General features: G+C 34.1%; 1 protein-coding gene across 1 annotated transcript in view; it reads right to left on the bottom strand.

The window, feature by feature from the left end:
• Positions 1-24947, bottom strand: part of TOPAZ1 (testis and ovary specific TOPAZ 1) — a 111019-nt gene that overhangs the window by 45909 nt on the left and 40163 nt on the right. Inside the window, 6 exon segments of the mRNA XM_064590656.1 lie at positions 9531-9646; positions 10726-10818; positions 11015-11166; positions 21221-21284; positions 22793-22918; positions 23695-23780. Of these exon segments, the coding sequence (XP_064446726.1) occupies positions 9531-9646; positions 10726-10818; positions 11015-11166; positions 21221-21284; positions 22793-22918; positions 23695-23780 (637 nt within the window).

Genomic DNA, 24947 nt, shown 5'->3' with positions numbered 1-24947 from the left:
CAGTTTTCACCACTTTTTACATGCATTCATCTGTGTGTGTGTAGTTCTGTGCAATTTTATCCTATGTATAGATTTATGTAACCATCACCACAATACAGATATAGAACTGTTCCATCACCACACAAAGGAACTTCCTCATACTATCCATTTATACTCATCCCCCAAGCCCTGTCCCCGGGTGTCCCTTGTCAATCAATAATTGGTTCTCCATATCTATAGCCCTGTCATTTTGAGAATGTTATATAAATGAAACCCTGTAGCATGTGGCCTTTGAGATCGGCTTTTTAAATTCAACACAATGAGATCAATTCATTTCATGTTTCAATAGTTTGTTGATTTTTACTGCTAAGTAGTTTCCTTGGTATGGACAGACAATTGAACTGTTCATTCACCTGTTAAGAACATCTGTATTCCCCCCCCGGTTTTTGGATATTACAATTAAAGCTGCTATGAACATTTGTACACAAGTTTTTAAATGAGTACAAGTTTTCATTTAATTAGGATAAATGCCCAGTAGTTCAATAGCTGTACTTGATTTTTACATGTTTGGTTTTTAAAGAAACTGTTATTTCCAGAATGACTATGCAATTTTACATTCCCACCAATAACACATGAGACACTTTTTCCACATCCTTGGTATTGGTATTGATACTTTTCTTTCCCCAGTTAAACTGAAGCATGTTGACAAATAAAAATTGTATATATTTAAGATATACATGTTTTACTAGATGTATGCATTGTGAAATAATTGTCACTATTGAGATAATTAATGTATCTATCGTGTCACCTAGTTTGTGTATGTATGGAGAACACAAGATCTACTCTCAGCAAATTTCAAGTACACAATATCTTATTATCAACTACAGTCATCATACTGTAAAATAGGTCTCCAGAACTTAATAATCTTATAACTGCAAGTTTGTACCCTTTGGCTAACATCTCCTCCTTTGCCCCACTCCCCATCTCCTGGTAACAACCACTATTCTAATTTGTTGCTGAGTTAGACTTTTTTAGATTCCACATATAAGTGAGATCATGCAGATTTGTCTTTCTCTCTCTGCCTTATTTCATTTAGCATAATATACTCCACACTAATCCATGTTTTCATAGATGGTAGGATAACCTTTTTTTTAAAAGACTGAATAATATATATTCCATTGTATATATACACCACATCTTTATTCAAGATTGCTTTAGCCATTCAGGTTATGTTGTAGTTTCATATGCATTTTAAAATTTTTTCTATTTCTGTAAAAAATGTTAATAGAACTTTGATAGGAATTAAGTTGAATCTTTGGTTTTGGGTAGCATGGACATTTTCACAATATTAATTCTTCCAATCCATGATACAGAATAGCCTTCCATTTATTTGTTTTGATTTCCAATGTTTCATGGTTTTCAATGTACAGATCTTTTATCTCCTTAGTAAATTTATTTCTTAAGTATTTGTTTTTTGATGTTATTGTAAATGAGACTGTTTTCTTGATCTGTTTTTTTAAATACTTCATTGTTAGTATATAGAAATGCAAATGACCTATTTTTTATTTTTTAATTTTATTTTTAGGCTTTTATTTAAATTCCAGTTAATAGACACTGTAATATTACTTTCAGGTGTACAATTTAGTGATTCAACACTTCCACAAACACCTGGTGCTCATCACAACAAGTGATCCTTAATCCCCATCACCTATTTAACCCATCCCCCCAACTACCTCCCCACTGGTAGCCATCAGTTTGTTCTCTATAGTTAAGAGTCTGTGTCTTGGTTTCTCTCTCTCTTTTTTTCCTATGCTCATTGGTTTTGTTTCTTAAATTCTACATGAGTGAAATCATATGGTATTTGTCTTTCTCTGATTGACTTATTTCGCTTAGCAAAATACACTCTAGCTCCATCCACATTGTTGTAAATGGTGAGATTTCATTCTTTTTGATGGCTGAGTAATATTCCATTGTGTGTGTGTGTGTGTGTGTACATACATACACCACATCTTCTTTATTCATTCATGAGTCTATGGGCATTTGTGTTCTTTCCATAACTTGGCTATTGTTGATAATGCTATAAACATCAGGGTGCATGTATCCTTTTGAAAATAGTATTTTTGTATCTTTTGTGTTAATACCTAGTAGGGCAATTGCTGGATCCTAGGGTAGTTCTATTTTTAACTTTTTGAGGAAACTCCAAACTGTTTTTCAGAGTGGCTACACCAGTTTGCCTTCCCACAAATAATGCAAGAGGCTTCCCCTTTCTCTGCATCCTCGCCAACACTTATTGTTTCCTATGTTGTTAATTTTAGCCATTCTAACAGGTGTAAGGTGGTATCTCATTGTAATTTTGATCTGCATTTCCCGGATGGTAAGTGATGTTGAGCATTTTTTCATGTGCCTGGTGTCCATTTGTGTGTCTTTTGGAAAAATGTCTATTCGTGTCTTCTGCCCATTTCTTAACTGGATTATTTGGTTTTGGGGTCTTAAGTTTGATAAGTTCTTTATAGATTTTTGGATACTAACCCTTTATCAGATGTCATTTGCAAATATCTTCTCCCATTCCATAGGTTGCCTTTCAGTTTTGTTGATTGTTTCTTTCACTGTACAGAAATTTTTTATCTTAATGAAGTCCCAATAATTCATGTTTGCTTTTGTTTCCCTTCCTTCAGGAGATGTATCTAGTATAAGAAGTTGCTATGACTGATGTCAAAGAGGTTACTGCCTGTGTTCTCCTCTAAGATTTTAATGATTTCCTATCTCACTTTTATTTTATTTTAATTTTAGTTGAGAGACAGCACAAGCAGAGGGGGAAGGGGCAGAAGGAGAGGGAGAAGCAGACTCCCTGCACAGCAGGGCTCGATCCCAGAACCTTGAGATCATGACCTGAGCCAAAGGCAGGCGCTTAATAGACTGAGCCACCCAGGCGTCCCTCCTGTCTCACATTCAGGTCTTTCATCTTTTTTTTTTTTTTTAACTGAGATCCCAACTCTGCCTTTTATTATTTTTTTATTATGTTCAGTTTATTTTTGATTATGGTGTAAGGAAGTGGTCCAATTTCATTCTTTTGCATGTTGTTGTCCAGTCTTCCTGACACCGCTTGTTGAAGAGTCTCTTTTTTCCATTGGATATTCTTTCCTGCTTTGTCAAAGATTAGTTGACCATACAGTTGTGGGTCCATTTCTGGGGTTTCTGTTCTGTTCCATTGATCTATGTGTCTATTTTTGTGCGAGTACCATACTGTTTTGATCACTACAGCTCTGTAATATTACTTGAAGGCTAGAATTATGATGCCTCCTGCTTTGCTTTTCTTTTTCCTATTTAGGATATTTTGTGGTTCCATACAAATTTTAGGATTGTTCTAGCTCTGTGGAAAAGGCTGTTGGCATTTTGATATGGATTGCATTAAATGTGTAGATTGCTTTGTGTAGTACAGACATTTTAACAATATTTGTTCTTCCAATCCCTGAGCATGGACTGTCTTTTCATTTCTTGTGTCCTCTTCAATTTCTTTCATCAGTGTTTTATAGTTTTAGAGTACAGGTCTTTCACCTCTTTGCTTAGGTTTATTTCTAAGCAAATAAATGGTTTTTGGTGCAATTGTAAATGGGATCGATTCCTTGATTTCTCTTTCTGCTGCTTCATTATTGGTGTATAGAAATATGACAGATTACTGTACATTGATTTTGTATCCTGCGACTTTACTGAATTCGGGCATCAGTTCTAGGAATTTTTTGGTAGAGTCTTTTGGGTTTTCTACATACAGCATCATGTCATCTGCAAATGGTGAAAGTTTGACTTCTTCCTTGCCAATTTGGATGTCTTTTATTTCTTTTTGTTTTCTGATTGTGGTGGCTAGGGCTTCCAATACTGTTAAATAACAGTGGTGAGAGTGGACATCCCTGTCTTTTTCCTGACAGTAGAGGAATAGCTCTGTTTTTCCCCATTGAGGATATTAGGTGTAGGGGTTTTTGTATACAGCCTTTATTATGCTGAGGTACATTCCTTGTAACCCTACTTTGTGGAGGGTTTTTATCACAAATGGATGTTGTCAAATGCTTTTTCAAGATGCAACTGATTTTTGTATGTCAATATTGTATCCTGCAACTTTATTAAAAATACTTCATTTAGGGGCGCCTGGGTGGCTCAGTTGGTTAAGCGACTGCCTTCGGCTCAGGTCATGATCCTGGAGTCCCTGGATCGAGTCCCGCATCGGGCTCCCTGCTCGGCAGGGACCCTGCTTCTCCCTCTAACCCTCCCCCCGTCATGTACTCTCTCTCTCTCTCCCTCTCATTCTCGCTCTCTCAAATAAATAAATCTTTAAAAAAAAAAATACTTCATTTATTAGTTCTAACAGGTTTTGGTGGAGTCTTTAAGGTTTTCTGTATGTAGGATCATGTTACCTGCAGAGACTATTTTAATTCTTTCTTTCTTTCTTCTTGCCTAATTGCTCTGGCTAGGACTTTTAGCATCATGCTAAATAGAAGTGGTGACAGTAGGCATCATTTCCTTGTTCCTGACCTCAGAGGAAAATATTTCAGCTTTTTTACTGTTTAGTATGATGTCAGCTATGGACTTGTCATACATGGCCATTATTATAGTGAGGTACATTCTTTCTATACCTAATGTGTTGGAAGTTTTTTTTTTTTTTATCACAAAAGGATGTTAAATTTTGTCAAATGCTTTATCTGCATCTACTGAATCATTTGATATCTAGCCTTCATTCTGTTAATGTGCTATATCATATTTACTGATTTGTACATGTTGAACCATTACTGTATCCCAGGGATAAATCCCACTTTATCTTGGTGTATCATGTGTAGTTGAATTTGGTTTACTAATATTTTGTTGAGAATTTTTGTATCTATATTCATCAGGAATACCATCTTCTGATTTTCAATTTTTGTAATATCCTTGCCTGACTTTGGTACCAGAGTAATGCTGGATTTGTAAAGGAGTCTGGAGGTGTCCTCTCATCTTCAATTTTTTGGAAGGGTTTGAGAAGGATTTGTATTAATTCTTCCTTAACCGTTTGGTAAAATTCATCAGTGAAGCCACCTATTCCTGGGCTTTTCTTCATGGGGAGTTGCTTTTTTGTTTTGTTTTGTTTTACTGATTCAATCTCCTTACTCAAAATTGATCTGTTCAATTTTTCCATTTCTTCATGATTCAAACTTGGTAGGTTGTATATTTCTAGCAATTTATTCAATTATTTTAGATTGTCCAATTATTTGGTGTGTAATTGTTCATATTAGTCTTTTAAGAGCCTTTTTATTTATGTGCTATCAGTTGTAATGTTTCCTCTTTCATTTCTGATTTATGTGAGCCCTCTTTTTTCCTTAGTGTAGCTAAAGGTTTGTCAATTTTATCTTTTCAAAAACCAACCAACCAGTTTTGTTTTCTTTTCTATTGTTTTTCTAGTCTCTAATTATTTCTACTCTGATCTATATTCCTTCCTTCCATTAACCCTAACTCAGTTTGTTCTTCTTTTTCTAGTTCCTTGAGGTGTACATACAGTTAGGTTTGAGATACCCCTTTTTTCTTAATGTAGGTATTTATCACTACAAATGTCCCTCTTAGAACTGCTTTTGCTGTATCCCGTAGATTTTGGTATGTTGGGTTTCCATTTTCATTTGTCCAAGATTTTTTTTTTACATCTCTTTTGACTTCTTTTTTGACTCATTGGTTGTTCAGGAGTATGTTATTTAATTTCCACATATTTGTGGATTTTCCAGTTTTCCTCCTGCTATTGATTTCTAGTTTCATATTGACCAGGAAAGATACTTGATTCCATATTCTTAAATTTTTTTGACTTGTTTTGTGAACTAACATATGATCTATCCTGAGAATGGTCTGAGTGTGCTTGAGAAGAAATGTATTATGCTGCTGTTGGATGGAATAGTTTTGTATATGTGTGTTAGGACCATTTAGTCTAAAGTGTAGTTCAAGTCACATGTTTCTTTACTGATTTTCTGCTGGATGACATACACATTGTTGAAAGTGGGTATTGATGTTCCCTACTTTTATTACACTGGTTTCTATTTCTCCCATCAGATCTGTTAAGATTTGCTTTATATATTAGGCTGCTCTGATACTGGGTACACATATGTATTTACAATTGTTATATCCTCGTGATGAACTGACTCCTTTATCATTATATACTGACCATGTCTCTTGTTACTTAAAGTGTAGTTTTTCTGATAAAAGTATAGCTTGCCCTCTTTTGGCTTCCATTTGCATGGAATAGCCTTTTTCATCCCTTCACCTTCAGCGTAAGTGTGTCTTTATAGCTGAAGTAAGTCTTTTGAAGGCAGCATATAGCTGGGTCTTGTTTTTTGATCCATTCAGACACTCTTCTAATTAGAGAATTTAATCTAGTCACATTAAAGTAATATCGATAGGCAAGGACTCAGTACTGGTATTCTGTTAAATTGTTTTCTATTTTGTAGTTTCTTTGCTCCTTTCTTGCTATCTTCTTTGGTAATTTGATTTTATAGAGTCTCCAACTAAAGTTATAGATTTGTCTATTTTATCCATTCAGTTCTATCAGTTTTGCTTCATATATTTTGAAGCTCTGTTGTTGTATGCTGCATACACATTTAGGATTGCTAAGTCTCCTTGGTTGTTGCCAGTGTTGGGGTAGGGTAAACAGAAGATGAAACTTAAAACAACCCTGTGGCTCCAAAAAATAAGAAAATGGTAGAAAAATGAACAGTACATGATGAAAGGATATAGGAACCACCCTGAAGGACTTCCAAAGGTCAAATCTAGAAAAATTTGAGCAACAAAATAAATAATAATAGTGTTAGATTATATATAACCCATAAGATAAAATAAATACCCAGGAGTTCATACTGATATAAATGAATAAATAGGGAAGGGAAAACTCGTCTTTACTCAAAATGCCAATTAATAAATGTAGAAGAGAGAGAGAAAATACGGAATCACCACTGGGCAAATACCACAGTAGTAACTTGCAGGAAAGATCCCCTGATGAATACTAAAATTAATGTATAAAGTTTGAGGAGAAATAGGATAATATATAATGTTAAAGTCTCTTGCCCAAAATATTAATTACAAAGGGACAAACAGTAACTTTATAGTGTAGAAAACTGGCAGATAACATTTTTAACTAAGTTATCAAGGTTAACATAATCAGTAATAAGATATGTTGGCACCACGTACCTCCTCCTAGGATGCACTGAGATGTGCAGTTAATTGGATTTTACAACTACTGATTTCTTGGTTTTGATAACTGTACTATTACTATGTAGGATGTTAACATGAAAGAAAGCTAGATGAAGGATGCATGGGAAGTCTCTATACTAATTTTTGTAACATTCTGTAAATCTAAAATTATTTCAAAATAAAAAAATTTTGAAGTCATTAAATGTATGTTAAATGTCCTAGATTATAAACACACCTAAATTCTCACTGATATCCTGAATATGTTGGAATTCTTTGTGAATGTGAAAGCTTTTCTAATTTTCTACCCAATTAAAAACTACAATCAAAATCAAAGTATGAGTGTTCATTAAAACTCATTTCCCTAGCCCAGGTAATTATTTCGAAGGGTGTCAGGAAAATTCAAACATAAAATGATAAATACTAATTTTTTCCTTTTGCACTGAGGCCAGGTCCACATCCCTAACCACAATCCATACCCCTTAACTACCCACAGTTATTATCCTAGTCCATCCGTCTCCATCAAATAAGGCCACCAATGTTAATTCCTCTTACAAATACTAGATAATTCTTTTGAAGAGGGAGCACAGGAAGGAGCAGAGTGTATAAGGATACAATTTTCAAAATTAGGGGTTATAAAATAAGCTACAAAAATATTTGTGTGATCGTGTCAATTTGAAAATTTGAAAACTAAAGCTGGTTTGTTCTGGAGTCTTCCTATACCAAGAGATCCTTCTCCCAATCATTGCCTTAAGGGTAGAGTTGTGTAGCTGTCCTGGATACAAGGGTAGTGCTGCTCCTCTTGCACCTAGAGGTACACACTTCCCTTGTGCCAGATGCTACTCAATCTGACAGGAGACAAACATCTGCTAGCCATTTAAGCTCTCTGTCATAGCTGCCACTGTCCAAAACGCCAACTTGTTAGCATATGGATCAGGAGAAGAATGACTTAATGTTTGGAAGAAAATATCGATGTACTCTAGTTATTATAAATGGATTATATCCTAGAATTCTGTGCTAGACAAACTGCATTTTTCTCACAAAAACTTATTTCCTAGGTAGTCCCAACAATCTATTTAACCTAAATAGTATTATAATTTTTACAGACAACCTAAATATTAATTACCATTAGTTAAAGAAATGAAAAATCTCATAGAACTTGAAAAAGTCAAATGTATCTTCAATGCTGGTACTTCAAGGGAAGCAGTGTCATTTAGCAGAATCACTGAAATTCCTTAACTGTGTACCATGACATCCAGGGCACTAGAGCAAATTCACAGGAGCTCCACAGTTATTTTAAATTTTCAAAGCACCTTCTGTCAGATACCATCAAATTGCTACTGTCAACTTGTTTGGACCTAACTACTTAATAAATAAGACCATTAATTTACTTCTTTTAGTAAGGAAGTCTGAAAACCTTTCTATTAGAAGATAATCAGAAATGAGATGAAAACAGCTGTAGAAGCTGTACACGAAGGAGCTTTCTAGGCATTCTCAAGGACTTTCTTGGTTAATATCATTTGTACTTTATCAAATATGATTTCATTAAAAAGTTATGATTCTTTTAAATACTTACAATTAGTAAAACTATGTATGAATATTTTAAAATTTCTGTAAAAGTCATGGCTTTCAGGGCACCTGGGTGGCTCAGTCGTTAAGCGTCTGCCTTCGGCTCTGGTCATGATCCCAGTGTCCTGGGATCGAGCCCCACATTGGGCTCCCTGCTCAGCGGGAAGCCTGCTTCTCCCTCTCCCACTCCCCCTGCTTGTGTTCCCTCTGTCTCTCTCTGTCAAATAAATAAATAAAATCTAAAAAAAAAAAAAAGGTCATGGCTTTCCTTTTTCTCAATATAGGTATATTATGGTACTACTCATAATTATCATAGGTTTCCAAATAAAAAGGCCTTGGGAGGCCCATAAGCCACAGAGAGAAAGTGAACAAGTGAGAGAAAGAATGAAGAAGAGGCATTAAAATATTTTATTTAGCTTACGTGAAAAGAAGTGAAAGAAAGCAAAGAATTAAGGTAATTTATACACATAAAAGAGAGTGCATTAAGTATAATTAAGTAAGTTCTGAAACACAGGATAAGAGATTCCTTTTACACTTGATGTTCCAGGCACTGAGATGAATCAGGTACAAGATCTGGTGAGCCTGGCCAGGAAGGCTGTCTAGAGGCAGCTTGACTAATGACAATGTGACTAGGACAGAGCCAAGAGATGGGAGAAAGGCTTATGGTGGGCCACTATCTAGATGTTTGGAATATGAATAGTGATAAATAAGTGCTTTGCTTTCATCCTATGTAAGTCCCTAAAAAACACATATTTTATATATAAAATGTAACCTTAATTATAATGACTTCTTACCTGGATTTCATTTCCAGAACTGCAGATATTTCTTGTTGGGAAGCCTGTAGTTGGTATAAGAGCTTGACGATATAGCTAAAGTGTTCTGGGTCAAATACCATCCCAGCTTCAACAAACTGTAGAGGACAGAAAAAAAAAAAAAAAAAAGAGTCTTTCTTACACATATATGAAAGAGTTGAAAACCAGTATGTAACAACTATGAGAATGGTGGGAAAAAATGAAACAAGGAGACAAGTAGAATTATAATTCACTTAAAAAACCTGAAGCATATTTTCTTCCAATATTTGAGAACCACAGTAAGACATCCTACCTCAAGAATTTAAAGTGAAAATGAAAATAATGTTTGAATTTAAAACTGGAATATTCTGTTTTCCAAGTTATCTCAATGAATTTATCACCCATACCTCCTGTTTGGTACTCATTTCGTCTTTAGCCTACTACACTTGTGCTTATATCTCATTCCAGATTGTAAACTTCCTGAGAAGTATCAAACTGATGTTTTCTAAAACTACTAGTGGTGATCAGTAATTTCTGGTTCAAAAAATTTCCAGGCAGGTAATTCTGTCAAGTTTTGTAATGTGGACCTAGAGGTATTCACCGAAATATTTGTACATTCTGCTAGAGTGGTTCCAATGCTGCTCCTTAAAGAAAATGGGAGGTTTTCTTGATATTAGTCTGTTCTGAAATGGATGGTTGGGCAGTGCTAAATACCAGTAAGTATCCAAAAGTACAGATTTTAATATATTTTTAAAAAGCCATAAAAATTCTTTTTTCTTTTTGTTTAGTGTCAAATATAAAATCAATTCCTAGCCTCCATGTTTCTGCCTATCTACTTTCTTTGTTTTGGTCATGATTTTCTATTTATATATTGATCTGTGTATTTATTTTTGTTAATAAATGAGCTCATATCTTTTTGATAAAGACAGTTTTCTTTAACCATCTTTAAGGTGTAGATATGACTTCACAAATCAGAAAGAAGTCACCTGGAGTGCTTGGAACGATTTATTTAAAGGTAAGGCCCATCAGTCACTGGAATATGTTTATAAATCCTATTTTAAGAGAAAAAAAAATTTCTGAAAATAGAATTCTTTGGCATCAAGAATATGAGTAAAAGGCAGTTTAAGAGTATAAGTGGAAAGAATTATTTTCTTGGTTATTCACAATCAGAGAATAAAAGAGATAAAGTAAAGCATACCTTGCAAAATATATCAATTAAAGCAGGTACAGCATTCCTTAATTTCATAGTTGCCACATGTTCAAATATTTTTAGTAATATTTTCAGAGCAGGCTGGATAAAACAAAAAAATTACACTCATTTTCATGTTTTCTACCTTAAGTTTCTCAAATTTATTTATGCTGAAAAACACGTGTTCTCTAGGAAGTATTCAATAAACAGAAATTTAACTGCTAAATTATACAAACAAGAAATACAACAGAGAAATTCACTTACAATATTAAAAAGTATATATTTTCAGGTTACTTACCAGCATTTTAACCATTATGCTGAGGTTCACTACCTGAAATACTTCTTTCAATAAACAATGTTTGAGTAAAGAATTTAGAAGGTCATTTAGCACTTGTAAATCAAAGTGTATACCCGGTGGAAACTTTCGGTAGTAATCCATAAATGTGTTTACTAAAAATAAAAACATATAAAAGTCATTTGCTGAGTTTAAGATATTTATCTTTCCTAAATTAGACAAATTTTCTATATTTAAAGATTAAGTAGTATAAATTCATCTTCTTGAAAAGTACATTTCCATATCAGCAGTATTTGATGAAAGTAAATTAAAGCAAAAGTTAGTAACATTTGAAGTCAACCAAGCACAGGCACTAGACAGAGAGCTAACTCATGTGCTAACCACAAGAAATAGGTCCAAGTTGCCTCATACAACCTGGTCTCAATAGGAACTCTGAGGGAGCCATGCTCTCAGGGATTCTTCAGGCCCGGCTTGGTCAGGTATGAGAAACTGTGTAATTTGGGGATGGATGTAGACTATTCTGACACACACCCCTTCTTGTTTTAACCCCACCAACATGTTGATCCTAGGGATTTTTTTTATTCCAGTTTACGATTGTGAACATTCTACTACAAAGTACACTGACTAATTTCCTTTGAGAAAGTAATTTCTTAATGTCAATTCAATTCCTTAATCTATTTTCTATACAACACTTAAACCACTTCTCATTTTCCCCATTAATTTTAGTAAAATTATTTTAGCTTTAAGGGATCACTCATTGATTATTTTTTCCCCATTCCAAAAGTTTGCAGGTCAAAATATCTACTGCCTTAGCTGAAACTGCCTTAATAAAAATTACCTTGGGTTTTATTTTTGTGTAATTATTCCTGCCCAAAATACTTATTACTATCTGGATTACTTAGTGCTGCTTGGGAAAATCAAGAGCTACTGATAAACTTCAATAGTGTAATAAGAAAAATTAATGTTGAAGTTATAATTACCTTATACAACTTTAATAATACAATATAATAATATTCAGCTTTATTTTAAACCTCCTTTATATACTATAATTGTTTTTCCTGGGCACATACAGATGAATTCTTCCTGCTATTCACTTTGTAGTATCTACACAGTTGCCATCTTAGCAGGTAACATGGGAAATTCAGTGTCTGCTACTATAACTTATTAATAAAACTGGAACTGCATATGTTTAAAAAAAGAAAGCATAGTTGGAAAAAATTTGTTAGTGTTTAAGTAGTCCACACTAATTGACATGAAGCCCTCCTTCTTTTGTCATGAAGTACTTTTAAAATTTAAAATATTAATATAGCTTCTCCTTTTAAAATGATCTCCTTTGGTTAAACTGTTGGGAGAAAAAGGTTTGACTATTTTCAGTTTTTGATATGAACTGCTACATTGCTTTTTTCCCCGCAAATTTTTCATTGTGTTAAAATACACATAATATAAAATTTATCATCTTCATTATTTTTAGGTGTACAGTTCAGTGGTATTAAATATATTCATAATGTGCATCCATCTCCATAATTCTTTTCATCTTATAAAACTGAAACTCTATACCCATTAAACAATAATTCTCCCTTCCCCCTCTCCTCCCAGCTCCCAGTAACCACCATTCTACTTTCTGTCTCTATTATTTTGACTACTCTAAGTACCTCACGTAAGTATATAGAACAGTAATTGTTTTTTTGTGACTGACTTCACTTACCATAATGACCTCAAGGTCATCCATGTTGTAACATATGTTAGAGTTTCCTTTCTTTTTTAGGCTGAATAATATTCTACTGTATGTATATACCAAATTTTCCTAATCCATTCATGTCACTGAACACTTTGGTTTCTTCAGATTTTAGCTATTATAAATAATCCTGCTATGAACATGGGTGTACCCATATCCTTTCAAGACCCTGCTGTCAATTCTTTTGTGTATACACCTAGATCATATAGTAACTCTATTTTTAACTTTTTGAAGAACTGCCATACTCTTTTCCACAATGTAACATTTTACATTCCCACCAACAGTGCACAAAGGTTCCAATTTCTCCATATCCTAATGGATTTTTTGGTTTTTTTGGATAGTAACCATCCTAATGGGTGTGAGGTGGTATCACATTGTAGTTTTGTGTGCCTTTCCCTAATGATTACTGACGTTGAGGATCTTTTTTTATGTGCTTGTTGGCCATTTGTACATCATGCAAAAAAAAAAAAAAAAAAAGCCTACTCAAATACTTTGCCTATTTTTGAATCAGGTTGGATTTTTGCTGTTGAGTTTTAGGAGTTCTCTATATATTTTGTATTAATCCATTATTAGATATATGATTTGCAAATATTTTCTCCCATTCTGTGGGCTGAAATTTTATTCTTTTGATACTGTCTTTTAATGGACATTTTTAAATTTTCATGAAGTCCAATTTGTCTTTTTCTTTTGTTGTCTGTGTTTTTATTGTCACATCTGAGAAATTACTGCCAAACCAGTGTTGTGAATCTTTTGTTCTCATGACTTCTTCTAAGGCTTTTATTGTTGTAGGTCTTACATTAAGGTCTTTGATCCATTTTGAATTAATTTTTGTATGTAGTGTTAGGTAAGGGTTTAGTTTTATTCTTTAGCATGTGGATATCCAGTATTCCCAGCACCATTTGTTGAAGAAACTATCCTTTCCTCATTGGATGGTCTTTGCACTACTGTCTAAAATCATTTGATCATATATATAAGGGTTTTTGTCTGGCTCTCTATTCTATTCCATTGGTTTGTATGTCTGTCTGTATGCCAGTACTGCAGTTTTTTATTACTAGCTTTGTAGGAAGTTTTCAAGTCAGGAATGATTCCTCCAGGTTGTTCTTTTTCAAGATTGCTTTTCAAAATTGTTTTGGGATTCCTTGCAATACCATATGAATTTTAGGATAGGTTTTTCTATTTCTGCAAAAAAATGTCATTGGGATTTTGATAGGGATTGCACTGAATCTTCAGCAGATCGCTTTGGGTAGTACGGACATCTTAACAATATTAAGTCTTCCAATCCATGAACATGGGATGTGTTTCTACTACTTTGTCTTCTTTAATTTCTTTCAGCAATGCTTTGTAGATTTCATTATACATGCCTTTCACTTCCTTGGCTAAGTTAATTCCTAAATATTTTATTATTTTTGATGCTATTGTAAATTGAAATGTTTTTGTTATTTCTTTTTCGGATTGTTCACTCTGAGTGTATAGAAATGCAAGTGATTTTTTCATGTTGACTCTGTATACCACTAGTTTGCTGAATTCATATTTTAGTTCTAATGGGGTTTTTTGGTGGAATCTTTAGGGTTTCTACATATAAGATCATATGATTTCCAAACAGATAATTTTTGTTTATTTGAAGTTTTTATTTAAATTCTATTTGGTTAATGTATATGGTAAAATTGGTTTCAGGTATAGAATTTAGCGATTCATCACTTACATAGAACAGCCAGTGCTCATCCCAACAAGTGCCCTCCTTAATACCCATCACTCATGAGCCCATCCCCCATCCTCATCAACCCTCAGTTTGTTCTCTATAGTTGAGTCTCTTATGGTTTGCTTCCCTCTTTTTCCCCCCCCCCATGTTCATCTGTTTTCTTAATTCCACGTATGAATGAAATCATATGGTATTTGTCTTTCTCTGACTTATTTCGCTTAGCATATACACTCTAGCTCCATCCATGTTATTGCAAAGGGCAAGATTTCATTCTTTTTATGGCTGCATAATATTCCATTATATATATGTATATGCGCGCGCACACACACACACCCACACACACACACCCACATCCTCTTTATCCATTCATCAGTCAATGGATATTTGGGATCTTTCCATAATTTGGCTATTGTTGATAATGTGCAAACAGAGATAGTTTTACTTCTTCTTTTCCAAAATGGATGTATTTTATTTCCTTGCCTTACCTAATCACTCTGGCTAGAACTTCCAGTTAGTTCTCTGTTGAACAGAAGTGATGAAAATGGGTATCCTTGCCTTTGTTCCTGATCTTAAGGGGAAGAGTCTTCAGTCTTTCACCATGAAGTATGAGGTCTACAGTAGGTCTTTCATATACAGGTTTTCCTCACTCTTTGGAAGTTTGCTTTATGCCACTTCACTTTTATGAAAGACCTTAGTACAGGCCTACCTTGTTTTATTGCACTTCATTTTATTGCACTTTGCAGATACTTTATTTTTTACAAATTAAAGGTTTGTGGGAACCCTACATCAAATAAGCCTAGTGGCACCATTTTTTTTCCAACAGATTTGTTCACTTCATGTCTCTGTGTCACATTTTGGTAATTCTTGAAATATTTCAAACTTTTTCATTATTACATCTGTTGTAGTGATCTGTAATCAGTGATTGGGACTTGCTGAGGGCTTGGATGATGGCTAGAATTTTTAGCAATTAAGTTTAATGAAAGTATATATATATTCTTTTATTATTACACTTAACAGACTACAGTATAGTGTAAATAAATATAACTTTTTAATTTAAATTTTGTTAGTTAATATACAGTGCAATATTGGTTTCTGGAGTAGAATTCAGTGATTCATCACTTACATACAACACCCAGTGCTCATCACAAGTACCCTCTTTAACACCCATCACCCATCTAGCACATCACCCTCCCACCTCCCTCCTGTTTGCTTTCTATCATTAAGAGTCACTTGTTTCCCTCTCTCCTTTTTTTCTTTTCCCCCTCCCCATATGTTCACCTGTTCCCTTTCTTAAATTCCCATATGTTCACCTCTTCTCATTGAAAATGGCAAGATTTCATTCCTTTTGATGGCTGAATAATATTCCATTGTGTACACACACACACACACACACACACACCCCTATATATACCACATCTTCTTTATCCATTCATCAGCCAATGGACATTTGGGCTCTCTCCATAGTTTGGCTATTGTTGATAATGCTGCTATAAACATCGAGGTTCATGTACCCCTTCAAATCTATATTTTTGTATCCTTTGGGTAAATACCTAGTACTGCAATTGCTGGGTTATAGGGTAGTTCTATTTCTAACCTTTTGAGGAACATCCAGACTGTTCTCCAGAGTGGCTGCACCAGTTTGCATTCCCACCAACAGTTCAAGAGGGTTCCCCTTTCTCTGCATCCTCACCAACACATGTTGTTTCTTGTGTTGTTAATTTTAGCCATTCTGACAGGTGTGAGGTGGTATCTCATCATAGTTTTGATTTGTATCTCCCTGATGATGAATGATAAATATAACTTGTATATGCACTAGGAAACAAAAAATTCACTTGACTCGCTCTTGTGCTATATTTTACTGCAATGGTCTGGACCAGAACTCACAATATCTCTGAGGTAGAACTGTACCTATTTTCACTTACTTAAAGAAATCTGAAGAGGATTTTCACTTTTGCAAAATGGTAACTGTTTCTCCACTTTATGCCGTTTTGGCTTATGGAAGTTTTCATAGGAGCACTCTACTTTCAGATAGTGGGAGAAACTTGTATGGCTTTTAGTTTCCTCTTATTCCTAGTTTTTTTGAGTGTTCTTATCATGAAAGAATGTTGAATTTTATCACATGCTTTTTCTACATCAATTGAGATGATCCCATGGTTTTTCTCTTTCATTCTGTTAATGTGGTGCATTAATCCGACTGATTTTTATATGTTGAACTATCCTTGCAAGTCCAAGAATATATCTCACTTAGTTATGATGTATAATCCTCTCAGTGTGCTGCTGACTTTGGTTTGCTAGTATTTTGTTGAGGATTTCTGTATCAATATTCATAAGGGATACTGATCTGTAGTTTTCTTTTCTCATAGTGTCTTTGCCTGGCTTTGATATCAAAGTAATGACTAACTCAGCCTCATAGAATGAGTAATCAAGTGTTCCCTCCTCTTCAACTTTTTGGGAAAGATTGAGAATAACTGGTATTCTTTTTTAAATGTTTGGCAGAATTCACAATGAAGCCATTGGGCGCAAGGCTTTTGTCAGGAGACTTTTGATTACCAACTTATTCTCCTTACTAGTTATAGTTCTATTCAGATTTTCTATTCATCATTTAGTCTTGGCAGGTTTTATGTTTTCAGGAATTTGTCCATTTCATTTACTTTTGTGTACAATTATTCATTGTATTCATAGTATTCTCTTTTTTTAATTTAATTTAATTTTATTATGTTAGTCACCATACAATACATCATTAGTTTTTGATGTAGTGATCCATGATTCATTGCTTTCATATAACAACCAGTCCTCCATGCAGTACATGCCCTCCTTAATACCCATCACTGGGCTAACCCATCCCCCCACCCCCCTCCCCTCTAAAACCCTCAGTTTCTTTCTCAGAGTCCATAGTCTCTCATGGTTCGTCTCCCCCTGTAGAACTGTATTAATGTCTGACTTTCATTTTTTATTTTAGTAATTTGAATACTCCTTTTTTTCTTAGTCCATCTAGCTAAAGGTTTGTTCGTCTCGTTGGTCTTTTTTAAGAACCAGCTTTTAGTTTCACTGATTTTCTCATTCTCTATTCCATTTATCTCTGCTCTGATTTTTATCATTTCCTTCCTTCTGCTAGCTTTGGGTTTAGTTTGTTTTTCTTTCTCTAAAGTTGTAAAGTTAAGTTGTTGATTTGAGATCTTTCTTGTTTTTTAATATAAGCCTTTAGACCTACAAACTTTCCTCTTAGCACCACGTTCACTGAATCCCATAAGTTTTGATATGTTGTGTTTCATTTTCATTTGTCTGTTTCTTTCTAATTTCTCTTGTGATTTCTTCTTTGATTCACCCATTCAACTTACACAGTTTTGTGAATTTTCCAGTTTTCTTTCTGTTATTGATGTCTAATTTTATCCTGTTGTGGTCAGAGAAGATACTTTGTGCAATATCTTTTTTTTTTTTAAAGTAGGGTCCATGTCCAGCATGGAGCCCAATTCAGGGCTTGAACTCACAACTCTGAATCAAAACCTGAGCTGAAATCAACAGTTGGAGGCTTAAGCAACTGAGCCACCTAGGTGCTTCTGCAATATCTATCTTTTAAAACCTGTTGAGACTTAATTTGTGGCCTAACGCATTGTCTATCCTGGAAAATGTCGCATGTGTTCATGAAAAGAGTATGTATGCTACTGTTATTGGGTAGAATATTGTGTATATGTCTGTTAGATTTAGTTGGTATATTGTGTGAAGTACTCTATTTCTTTTTTATTTTATTTTCTGGGACTTTTTTTATTATGTTATGTTAGTCACCATACAAAGTACTCTATATTTCTTTTATCTCGTTGTTCTATACATTATTGAGAATTGGATACTGAAGTCTCCAACTATTACTGGAAAACTACTTCTCTCTTCAATTGTCAGTTTTTGCTTTATGTATTTTGGTGGTCTGTCATTAGATGTGTAAATGTTTATAACTATTATATCTTCTTACTATATTGAAACTTTTATTACTATATAATGTCCTTTGTCTCTTTTAACCTCTTTTGATCTAAAGTCTATTTTGTCTGATAGTAGTATAGCCACTCCCCTGCTCTCTTTTGGTTAGTATTTGTATAGAACATCTTTTCCCATTCTTTTACTTTCAATCTATTTGTGTCTTTGGATCTAAGGTGAATATCCTGTAAACAGCATATAGTTGGACCATGTGTTTTTATTTACTCTGCTAATCTGTCCTTTAATTGGAAAGTTTAACTCATTTACTTTAAAAGTAACTACTGATAAGGAAGGACTTACTTCTGTCATTTTGCTATTTGTTTTCTATTTGCATACATGTAGATATTTTGTTCCTTATTTCCTGCATTACCGTTGTCTTTTTGTATTTAGTTGATCTTTTTTATTAAACATTTAAATTCCTTTTTCATTTCTTTTTGTATATATTCTATAGCTATTTTGTGATTACCATGGGGATTACATTTAATATCCTAAAGTCATAACATTCTCATATGAACTTATACCAACTTAACTTCAGTAACATACAAAAACTCTGCTATTTTTACACTCCATCCCTACCCTTTTCAGTTGTTGATGTCACAAAATTACTTTTTATATACTGTGTGTCCCAAAATATTGTTTTTTTTTAAATGCATAAGTCTCTTAAATTATATAGAAAAGAGTATTTGGAGTTACCAAATTTGCAATACTACTAGTTTTTACACTAATAATAATGGTTTTCTTTAAATGTATTAGTCTCCTTAATCATGTAGAAAACAAAATAGCAGTTACACACTATTGTTACAATAATGCTAGCTTTTACAACTGCCCATGCATTTACCTTTATTGAGATCCTTATTTTTCCACATAACCTTGAGTTACTGTCTTGCGTTTTTTCATTTCACCATGCAGGACTCCCTTGATCATTTCAGGCAGGGCAGGTCCAGGGAAAATGAACCCTCTTAGCTTTTGTTTATCTGAAAATGTCTTAATTTCCCTCTCATTTTTGAAGGGCAGTTTTGCTGAATATAGGGTTCCTGGTTGACAGAAATTTTCTTTAAGCATGTTGCATATATTGGCCCTCTGCCTTCTGGCCTCCAGTTTCTAATGAGAAATTTGTTTATAATGTTATTGAAGAACCCCTGGATGTGATGGTTTGCTTCTCTCTTGCTGCATTCAAGATTCTTTCTTTGTTTTTTGAAACTTCGATTATAACGTGTCTTGGTGTAGTCTCTTTGAGTTCATCTTACTTGAAGTTTGCTGAAATTTTTGGACCTTTAAATTCATGATTTTCATCAAATTTGGGAAGTTTTCAGCCATTATTCGTTCACATACTCTTTCTGCCCCTTTCTCTTTCTCTTCTTCTGGAACTCCCACAATGTGTATATTGATCCATTTAACAGAGTCCTACAGGTCCCCTAGGCTGTGTTCACTTTTCTTCAATCTTTTGTCTTTGTTCTTTAGACTTGATCATTTCTATTGTCCTATCTTCAAGTTTGCTGATTTTTTGCCTGCTTAAATCTGCCTTTGAGTCCTCATAGTGAATTTATCACTTCAGTTATTGTACTTTTTCAGCTCCAGATTTTTTTGAGTTTTTTTAGGCTTTCTGTCTTTATTGATACTTACATTTTGTTCATCCATCATTTTCTTTACCTTCTCTATATCTTTGTTAGTACATTAAGCACCTTTAAGACAGTTGTTTTGAGGTCACTGTCTCAACTATCTGCCATTAGATCTTTTACAGGGATAGTTTCTATTGATTTATTTTTTCCTTTGAGTGGGCTATTCTTTTTCCTATTTCTTTGTATACCTTGTGACTTTTTGTCAAAAAGTGGGCATTTGACTCTAATAATGTGGTTATTACAGAGCTCAGATTCTCTCCCTTCCCCAGGGTTTGCTGTTTTTTGTTATTGTTTTTGTTACTGTTTTGTTTTTTGATTGCAGTATGTTCTGTGGGGAGGACCAGCCTAAAGTGTCTTCTCAGGTCTTTTGTGAGCCTTTCCCATACAGTCACTTTTTAGTTTTCCCCATATATGCATGCAGATGTTTTTGAATATCCTAGTCTCTAAGATCTGGCTCCCAAAAGGGGAAAAAGAGAAAAATGAAAGAGAGGGTAAAAAAAAAGGGGGGGGGTGTTAGCCCTTTAAATCCTCTGGAAGTCACTTTAGCAGGAAGAAGAGGGCTTAAAACAATGGAGAAAAGTTCGACAGTAATAGCTGCCCATCTCTTTGCACCTCTGTGATCAGAAGTAACAATCAACAATCTGCTATTTCCTATGACTAAGACTTGAGATATGAATAGGTCTCTGCTATAGGGTAGGGGTATGGAAGAAAGGCTAGATAGAGATAGAGACAGATAGAGAACAGGAACAGTGGCTCTGATATTATAACAGAGGCTGGCCTGGTTAGGGAACTGCACATAACTCAGTATGGATGGTGCATTGGCCTCAAAGGGATAAGTATTAAAATGGAAGATAAAGAAGTAGGGAAGATCCAGTTTCTGAAATATCCCTTCAGAAAGATTTTAAGCCAATTAACAATATTATTTTTTCTATCTTACACTTATACATAAAATTTGTACATCATGCAAATATTAGTATGTAAGAGAATTATACTGTTAGGTGGATTCTAATTTTTTTAGTAACCAAAATGCCACACTTATTTTTAAACCTTTCTAAGACCATCAGAGCCACTCTAAGTTAGTATTCAGTTTTCATACCTAAAACTATTGAATTTACTTTCAAACTATAAGACACAATAGTTTGAAACACTCACATTCATGAATTTATAGTAATCATTCCATTGTCTCATACCTGCACGTTGTAGCAAACACAGTTCGTTGATACTTATATATTTCTTAAACACATCCATACAAACCTACAAATAATGAAAAACATAACATTACCTTTTTATATTTCGTAAAAAAGACACAAATTTCCATCCTATCTTTCTGCTTATTCTATTTTTTTAAGTGAACTTAAAGCAATGGCATAAAAAGTTGAAGTTAGGTTAACTCACAGATTTGAAATGCATATTGAATTCACTACAGAAACCTTATTTTAGAGATGCGCTGACAAAGAAATAGTCAAGGAAATAGACAAGATTAGCAAGCAATTGGGGAAGGGAGGAAATCCTTGAATATTTGAAATTTTAAAAACCTAAGGTCATTTAAAAAATAACCATTTACTGGTGCAAGGATAAATACATTTACCAATGGATTAGAACAGAAAGCCTACAAATAGACCCACTCATATTTAATCAGCTGATTTATATGACATGGTGACCCTGCAGTACAGTGGGGGAAAGAATGGTCTTTTTTTAGTAAAGGGTTTTGGGTCACTTACAGATCCACATGGGAAAAAATATTTATCTTGACCTTTTTCTCACATCATAAACAAAAATCAATACCAGGTGACTTAGTGTTCTAAATGCAAAGATTAAAAAACAGACCTTTTAAAGAAAAAAAAATAAGATCTTGGCAAAGATTTCTTCAACAGGATGCAAAAAGTTAACATAAAAAATTGACAAAATTGGACTACATAAAAATTAAGAAATTCTGTTTACCAAAAGACATTTTTAAGAGGGTGAAAGGGTAACCTGTACACTAGTAAAAGTTACCTGCTATACACATATCCAACAAAGAACTTAGAATATATAAAGAATTCTTAAGATAGGTAAGAAAAAGACAATCCCATAGAATATAGGCAAAATATTTAGGTATTTCCCAAAAGAGGGTATCCAAATGTCCAATGACTTTGAAAGATGCTCAGCTTCATCAGTCATCATCAGGGAAGGCATCACTCCCCACCCACCAGAATGGCTAAAGTTAAAAGGCCGATAAATACCAAGAGCTGGTAAGGCTGTGAAGCAACCAGAACTCTCAGACATTGCTGGTGAGAGTGTAATTTGGCAGACCACTTCAGGTTTGGCAGTGTTGACTAAAATTGAACATATGCAGATTCTATGACCCAGCAATTCCAGCTTTAAGTATAACCCATCAGAAAGTGTACATATATTCACCAAAAGACATGCAGAAGAACACTGATAGCATCACTATTGTAATTACCAAATTTAGAAAACACCCAAATAAATCAAAAGTAGTATGTATCACTAAATTTTGACATACACAATGGAATATTCAATATTATACAGCAATGAGAAAGGAATGTTTATAATTAAGTAAAAAATATAGATGAATCTCAAAAATATTGAGCAAAAAGTAGCCAGAAACTAAAGAATACAGACTGTATGATTTCATTTATATAAAGCACAAAACCAGGCAAAGCTCATCTATGCTATTAGGAGTCAAAGAAAATCTGAATTAAAACATATGACTGAGATGATCATTAAAACAATCTCTACTTCAAAGACTTTACATATTTTACCTTTTCATCCCCTTGCTCAGGCGCATGAGCAAACTTGCATTGTGATCGCTCACAGCCACGTAATGTATTAAAATGAAATTTGCAATATCTATGGGGCAGCATCAACCCTAGGGGCTTCTGGAACACCTAGAAAATTAGATAAATTCTCTTTCTATGTTAATTGTAAAACACCATAATCAAGTGAGAAAGTATTTGAAGGAACCAGAAATATTATATACCCCAAACAGTATCAAGACAAATAGTTTGTTGACTTGATAAAAAAAAAACCTCCAACCAATTTGTATTTCCAAAAATAATGAAACAAAAAAAACAATTTAAAATGATTTGTCTAAATTTTTGCAATTTCCTTCAGTGTAAAATATTCCAAAGTTACTACTGCTTTACTTTACATGTTTTTAAAAGTTTATACATTCCATCGCTTCTTGGCCTTTTGGCTAAGATCAAGTGTAAAAGTTTATACATTCCCTCCACTTTCTCATACACCTGCCCCCTCTGCTTTTATAAAAAGTTATTCTATTATGCATCATATTTCAGATGCATTTATTTAGAACCCAAACTTTCCAAAGCTTTTCTGATTAACAGAAAGAGAAGTGACAGAATCAAAGTATTCACAACAAACTTTTCCTATAAACTGCTATCACTAGCTTTCTCTTATATCACAGGGAACTTTTCATCCTATATTTTCTGTTTTGGATATCCCCCTCCACCCTACCCACCCAGCCTTCTGCTTTCAACCTCTTATATTATTTGTGAATATCTTCTGAATCACTACTCCTTTTCTCCTTCTTACCATCAACTGTCATTCAAAATCTGTAAATGGCCAGAAGTGCTTAAAAAATGATAGGGAAATACAACCAAAATATGTGCTTTATAGGATTATTTGTTTTATATGGAAGACTTACCCCTACATTTTTTTCCCTCTTAAATATTTCACAAGTTTCAGGATTCTGAAGCTTTAGGAGAGAATGTTTTCCTGGAAATCTGAAATCTAGAAATGATTAAGAATGACATCACACACCAACATGTTACAGCTTCTTCCCTTCATAACAATGAAACAGATTACCACTACTATCTGCTTTAAAGTTTCACTTTGGGCTACTCATACTCAGTTCAGACTATGATGCTACAGTGTGTGCCTGTGAAATAAAAAATGATTTACATCTTAGTTGCTCCTTAGGTATTTCTAGGCCTAAATGTAAAATTTTAAACTCATTTTAAGCTGAAGATACTTTCTTAAAAGGCTTATACAGCGGCACTGAACACTGTATTCAAAGGACAGTCTCTATATTAAACAGACATATCTGATACACAATTAAAATTGTAATTTGGCGACCACTTCAGAAAGGTATTATGCAATGAACTATGTACCGCCAACAAATTCCTATGTTTAAGCCCTAACCCCCAGTGTGACTTTATTTGAAGATACGGCCTTTTCGGAGTGCCTGGGTGGCTCAGTCAGTTGAGCAACTGCCTTTGGCTCAGGTCATGATACCACGGTCCTGGGATTTTGCCCCGCATCAGGTTCCCTGCTCAGCGGGGAGCCTGCTTCTCCCTCTCCCTGCTGCTCTGTCTGCTTGTGTGTGCACACTCTCTCACTCTCTCTGTCAAATAAATAAATAAATAAATAAATAAATAAATAAATAAATAAATAAATAAATAAAATCTTGAAAATAGGTCCTTTTACAGAACTAATTAAGGTTAAATGGGGTCATACGGGTGAGACACTGATTTGACGGAATTAGTGTCTTTATAAGAAGAGACATCAGAGAGTTGCTCTCTCTTTCCATGCACATGCATCAAGGAAAGGCCATGTGAGGACTTAGCAAGAACGGAGCCATCTGTAAGCCAGGAAGAGAACCAGAAACTGAATCCTGCCAGAACCCTGATCTTAGACTTCTAGCCTCCATAATTGTGTGAAATAAATTTCTGTCGTTTAGGCCACCCAGGCTGTGGTATTTTGTTATGGCTGCCTGAGCTACTAATACACCAGGCATTCTATCCCTTAATGTTGGTCTAAATGTTAAAATGAGAATTAGGACATTTTGAAATGTTTTTCTCTAAAGATAAAAAATAAAAATATTTTAAATAATTTCATTTTTCACTTGGCAGCATTCAGATGAATTTGGAACAAGCTTAAGTTTCTGCTGCATAGCTT

This window comes from Mirounga angustirostris, unplaced genomic scaffold (assembly GCF_029215605.1).
Source record: "Mirounga angustirostris isolate CCGP_5_RB_7025 unplaced genomic scaffold, mMirAng1.0.hap1 SCAF_1, whole genome shotgun sequence".
NCBI lineage: Eukaryota > Metazoa > Chordata > Mammalia > Carnivora > Phocidae > Mirounga > Mirounga angustirostris.
Note: the sequence above shows the minus strand (reverse complement) of the source record. Positions and strands in the feature narration are given on the sequence as shown.